Below are 456 nucleotides of genomic sequence, written 5' to 3'. Positions count from 1 at the left end.
CCTGTAACGAAATACGAACATCGTAGCAACAGTCTCAAAAATATGACTTAAAAAAAAACGAAGAAATTAATAATAACGAACTAAATGAATATAGATAAATAAAAGAAATTAATCAAAGATGTATAGATAATAAAAAACGATAACCACAATGATAAAATAATAAAAGTGATAAAATATAAACGAATAAAAAGTAAACAGTAAAAAGTAAGATACCAAAAAAAAACAAAAAAAAAACAGACAAGTAAAGTCGACAAAGACAGATAAATAATACAGTAAACACAGATGAAGACAAACAAACTTTCCGCCCTTCCAGATACCTCAACAGCGACACCTACAAAAGGAATAAAAAAGCTGATCGAATCGTTGTCTCAGAATTCGGCACAGCTGCCTACCCCGACCCCTGCAAGACGCTGCTCCAGAGGTCAATGACACTTTATTTCCAGTGCTACTTGGAGA

At 32.5% G+C, this 456-nt stretch overlaps 1 protein-coding gene across 1 annotated transcript in view; it reads left to right on the top strand.

Annotated features, from left to right (window-relative positions):
• The window catches only part of LOC119592078 (beta,beta-carotene 9',10'-oxygenase-like), a 16,235-nt gene that overhangs the window by 7,379 nt on the left and 8,400 nt on the right, over positions 1–456 (top strand). Inside the window, exon 4 of the mRNA XM_037940893.1 lies at positions 314–421. Within this exon, the coding sequence (XP_037796821.1) occupies positions 314–421 (108 nt within the window). The remainder of the gene's footprint in view (positions 1–313; positions 422–456) is intronic.

This window comes from Penaeus monodon, chromosome 29 (assembly GCF_015228065.2).
Source record: "Penaeus monodon isolate SGIC_2016 chromosome 29, NSTDA_Pmon_1, whole genome shotgun sequence".
Classification (NCBI taxonomy): Eukaryota; Metazoa; Arthropoda; class Malacostraca; order Decapoda; family Penaeidae; genus Penaeus; species Penaeus monodon.
This window is presented reverse-complemented; position numbering and strand designations above follow the sequence as displayed.